The sequence below is a fragment of the Zingiber officinale genome, chromosome 5B (assembly GCF_018446385.1).
Source record: "Zingiber officinale cultivar Zhangliang chromosome 5B, Zo_v1.1, whole genome shotgun sequence".
NCBI lineage: Eukaryota > Viridiplantae > Streptophyta > Magnoliopsida > Zingiberales > Zingiberaceae > Zingiber > Zingiber officinale.
In genome coordinates this window covers 28,732,581-28,737,612 of record NC_055995.1, presented here as the reverse complement: position 1 = coordinate 28,737,612, position 5,032 = coordinate 28,732,581, and the positions used below count along the sequence as shown (strand labels likewise).

The 5,032-nt window shown below is 36.5% G+C and overlaps 1 protein-coding gene across 2 annotated transcripts; it reads left to right on the top strand.

Annotated features, from left to right (window-relative positions):
- On the top strand, positions 1-4,591 carry LOC121984296 (serine/arginine-rich splicing factor RS2Z32-like). Of its 2 annotated transcripts, none has more exons than XM_042537166.1 (7): positions 1-61; positions 2,024-2,130; positions 3,136-3,175; positions 3,312-3,407; positions 3,505-3,701; positions 3,781-3,864; positions 3,940-4,591. In XM_042537166.1, exons 2-7 carry the CDS (start codon positions 2,024-2,026, stop codon positions 4,421-4,423), a joined length of 1,008 nt encoding a protein of 335 aa, XP_042393100.1. In that variant the 5' UTR covers positions 1-61; the 3' UTR covers positions 4,424-4,591. The 2 variants fall into 2 exon arrangements, with proteins under 2 accessions (XP_042393100.1, XP_042393098.1); XM_042537164.1 differs by having other exon boundaries at positions 13-61; positions 2,021-2,130.
- Positions 4,592-5,032: the final 441 nt, after the last annotated feature.

Sequence of the window (5,032 nt, the reverse complement as noted above, 5' to 3'; positions counted from 1 at the left end):
GCCGAGTACCAGACCTAATCGAGTGCGGCAGCTAGGGTTTTGTTCGCCTCTCGACTCGACGGTAAGATCCTCTTTCTCGCAGGCCCCTTTCATGGTGTGTTTTGTTTCTTCTTCTTGTTTATTCCTCGTCTTTTGATAATCTTCAAGATCTTCTCAGCTTGTTGTAGAGACATCGTGGATTGAAAAATTCTCTCTCTTTGTTGTTTGATATTATACATGCATGTTCACTGTTCGGTTTACATCTTTTGTTTTTTGTTGAGTTAGAAGAGGAAGGATTTGACTTATACTTTCAGTGATGGTTCTTTTAGATCTGTTGTATCGGAAACCAAATTCGTGTAAAAGGGGAAAAATAGATTAGTACGTAATAATTGTTAGCATGCTATCTGCATATAGCTCACGCCTTCACATGTCTCGAGAATAGCTTACAAACTGTTATCATTTTGGTTTAATTTTTTATTTTTATGTGTGCATATTGTGTTCTTGCCTATAAGTATTTAGGTTATGTGAATTTCATAGATAACTAGTCATGTATACCCGGCCTCCTGTGAGGGAAGGAAACTGCTTGAGGAAGGAAGATGATCGGAAAAAAAATCATAGGAAAATGATACAGTTCCTAGTTTGTATTTGTTTAGAGAGATGCGCATTTCCGTGGATAGAAATAGAGATGGAAACTCAGATTTAAAAATTTGTTAGTTAAAAACATTGAAAAAACTCAAGGGAAAATGAATTTGAATCTTTGGGTCCATAGTCATGTGAATAATGCTCTCATCTGCTCAAATTGAGTCAAAGCAGAGTTGCCTAAGCTTGCAAAAGATTTTCCTAGTCCTTGCTTATCTTATTTTCCACCTGAATGTTCTTTTATTTCTGCCAAATGAAATGCAGGGAATGTAGGTGGCTGGGGAAATCTTCTGTAACTTTTTTCCAGCTGCATTTCCTTTAATCTTAGGAAACACATCATTAATTTGGATATGTTTAACTATTCTTTTTATGCAGTATTTGCTGGAAGGTAGATAAAAGAAAAAGAAATGAATCACATTAACAAACAATACATGTTATGATTTTTTTTTCTTCTGTTTCTTCTCTCTGACATAGAAAATGTTTAAAGTGGATGTTTTTATTTGTCCAAAACAATTTGAAAAGAAATCCTTTGGATATGTTAAAACCAAATTAGTATTCATGTAGAATAAAATTACAAAAACTTTCTTAGCTAATTATTGATAATAATAATATATTAATATGATTGTTAATATTATTAGATGATATTATAGTCAGATTTATGACATATAATAATATTACATTATACTATTTACTAATAATAACTTTTCGTAATCAAATAATAATATTATTGATAAAGTTGAGTGCCTAACTAATTTTTACAAAAGCTTGAGCTTTTAGAAAATATATTTTTATTTAGTAATCTTTACTATCTGTCATGATGGGCATCATTTAAATTTGGACTTGTTGGAAAAGTAGAATTGAGAAGAACTGAACTGGACTAATTTCTTATGCTACTAGTTACCATTTCCATTTAGGAAACTCTGGTTGAAAACATTGTTCCTTTGTCTTTTTTTTGCATTATAAACCCTAGATGGTATATATGTAATATGCTTATGATCTGTGGTATATTAGTGATACTAGATTGAGTGTTGGTGAATGATGACTTCATTTACACTGGCTTATTTCAGAATGAATAATGTAAAAAGAACTTTTTATCTAATTGAATTTATAAGTAATTTATCTAGTAATGATTATACATTAATACCCCAATAAGAGTAGTTGGGATGTTGCATTGCCTTACATTACATGTGTTGGTCAAAAACATCCCGTATTTGTAATTCGATGATTGTGTTTATTCATATTACGTAGCATTAATCCTTGAAAATTTGGTCCTCTATCAATTTGATCCATATTAGTTCATTTTCATATTATCATTATGCACCTGTCCTTTCTAACTTCTGTCCATGATATTTTTTATAATTTTTGTTTTTAAAATCACATGTTGGTTATTTATTTGTTGTAGAAGATGCCTCGTCATGATGATCGCTATGCAAACACCCGGTTGTATGTTGGTCGAATTTCTCATCGCACCCGTGCTCGTGATCTTGAAGACCTCTTTGGTCGATATGGAAGGTGATATATGTTGGATAATATGTTTTCATGTTAGACGTCTCTATGTTCATCCTTCATTCATTTCATGCTTAAGGCAAATATGAAATTTAACAACTGTTTTTTGCTTCTACCTTATTTTGTAGGACTTGTCAAAAGTTATTTGCTTTATCTATATCCATTTTTAGCATTAATTTTTAAATACTCTACAACCATTTTTGTCTGTAATGAGTATGAACTGAACAAGAATTGTAACAATTATCTCCTTGAACTTTTAAGATTGTAGCAACTGTAGTGCTTTGATGTTCCAAATTGTTGTATATTCTGCATGTCCTTGCATGTTCATGTGAGCCTATTTCACAATTAAGTGCTACCTCTAACTACAACTTAATTATTACTATGATCTAAAATATTTTTATAAGTAATTTGCCAGCTTCTATATTTCTGAAATGAAGTCACTGTAAAGTAATTGTTATTTTGGACAGTAATCTAATTGAATGCTATAATTGTTACAATTCTAACACCTATGCAGTTGTTTAAACTTTTGTATTTTGATTATATTTGTCTCTCTCTTGATTATGCTATGTTAAGAAATTAATTCTGTTTCAATGCTAAACTGTTCAGACTAATTTCAGTTTACTCTTTGGATTCTCTTATTCCATGACAATTGGGTTTAAATGATTTAGCTTGGGTGAGGGGATAGCTCGTTAAGGTGTGGTTATTCTTTGTGTCTGCATTAAAAAATTGCAGCCCAGTCCATGTGTGTTTTTAACTTGAATGATCTTGTTGAAGGTTTTTGGGTTTTTTGGCCCAACCTGGAGGTCTTTGGTGGGAGGGTGCCATTGGTGGATTTGGTGTCTATCCTTCCAAGTTTATAGGAGACTTTGGCGATTCTTTCTCTAATGTTATTGATGTGTGTTAATGGAAATCATCACCAAGTGGTGTTTAGTTGATCTTCTGAGGACTGAAGTAGTGTACCTTTCAGTATTTAAGTCCTGATGGCCTTCTTTCTGGCAACAATTTCCGCAGAGTACGAAATGTGGATATGAAGCATGATTTCGCCTTTGTTGTATGTACACTATCCTTAATTTTGTTATTTTTTGTATCTTGTTGATGAACACGGGGGATGTTTCCAATCCAACTGGGTTTACCTTACCTTGATGTGCCTCTTGTATCTGTATTTTTGTTTTACTTTCGTTCAACAGGAATTCAGTGACCCTCGAGATGCTGATGATGCAAGGTACAGTCTAGATGGACGAGAGTTTGATGGTAGCCGAATTATAGTGGAGTTTGCTAGAGGGGTAAGAACTTAAATGTTGGCAAGGTTTTGCAGTGTCCTATAAACCGTTTGCACTTTCATTTTTTTCTTAACTTTAAAATTTTACATTACTGTCGCAGGTTCCTCGAGGTCCTGGAGGTTCTCGTGAATATCTAGGAAGGGGACCTCCTCCTGGTTCTGGCCGATGCTTTAACTGTGGTATAGATGGGCATTGGGCTCGGGACTGCAAAGCAGGAGACTGGAAAAACAAGTGTTATCGTTGTGGAGAGAGGGGCCACATTGAAAGAAACTGCCAAAATAGTCCTAAAAAGCTCAAGTGAGAAATACATTTTTTTTCTACCATAGATGGATACATGTTCTGGTTGATAAGTAAATTCAACATGTTTGCACTTCAGACGCGGACGGAGTTATTCAAGATCACCTTCTCCACGCCGTGGTAGGAGCAGGAGTCGGAGTTACAGCCGAAGCCGGAGTTACAGGTGCAATACAGTCTATTTTTTTTTCTTTGTGATGTAATGACTATATTAATTCTGCAACTCTTCTATTATGAGCAGCCGTTCAAGATCTCCTGTGAGAGATGGGCGTCGTGCTGACCGTGAAGATAGGGGTGGATCGAGAAGCCCCCACTACAGCAGGAGCCCCAGGGGTAGCCCTCCACCTTCAAAGGATAGGAGGCGCAGCCCCTCCCCTGATGGCAGCAGGAGTCCTAAGGACCGAACTAGGAACTCTCCCCCGAAGGAGGAAGCTGAGCGCAATGGTTCTGACTATGGTCGTAGTCCCCATAGGGAAAACAGCAGGAGCCCTATGAGCCAAGAAAGGGAGAGCCCTCGTGCCATGAGCCAGGAAAGGGAGAGTCCTCGTGCCAGGAGCCATGAAAGGGTGAGTCCGCTTGCCAGGAGCCACGAAAGTGAGAGCCCTCGCGGCAGGAGTTACAAAAGCCCTGAAACTAATGGTGGAAGTCGAAGCCCTAGGGAGTATGATGATGATGATAATAATCAATATGCATCTCCAAGGCGCAGTGCCTCTCCTCCAAGCTGATGTTTGGTTGTTTCAGTTATGGTTATGGTAACCCTGACTTTCTAGCCGTTGAGACATTGCTGCAACTTTTGACTTGCTGTTGTGGATTGCTTAAGGATTTCCATATTTATGGATTAAGACCATTTGAGGCTTGGCATTTTCTTATCAATCTAGTTATCTTTGCCATTAGATCTTGAACTAATCCTGCAACCATATCAATGATTCTTCGACTAGTGCATATTTTTTTGATCTCTGTTGTGCTTTTTCTTCATGTCATTGATGAATCCCATTATTATATTCTTATCTGCTGTTTACAAATGAAAGATAAACATTCATCATTCTCATGACACTCGTACGGCAAAACAAGTTGGAGATACTTTGTCTAAAGCATCTGATGTGTTCTTGCCAAGCTTTACGTTGATTCGTTTTGGTGGGTTTTTGGTTGGTCAATTGGTCTAGATCAGGGTGAACTAGTCAAGGTGGGCAATCTGATCCGTTTGCATAGGATTGAAGAATTGAGTTGATCAAACTAGATGAGTTGGCTGCTTTGATTTGACTAGCCTAGCTAGGCTAGATGAGTGTATGATCCCATTGGGTTAAACAAGCTAATTAATTTAATTGAGTCGAGTG

Bases quoted from the DNA above. Each gene is read 5' to 3' on its own strand.
- LOC121984296 (XM_042537166.1), top strand. From the start codon at position 2,024: ATGCCTCGTCATGATGATCGCTATGCAAACACCCGGTTGTATGTTGGT. The intron at 3,408-3,504 runs GTAAGAACTTAA...TTACTGTCGCAG, and splicing joins TAGTGGAGTTTGCTAGAGGG to GTTCCTCGAGGTCCTGGAGG. The intron at 3,865-3,939 runs GTGCAATACAGT...TATTATGAGCAG, and splicing joins AGCCGAAGCCGGAGTTACAG to CCGTTCAAGATCTCCTGTGA.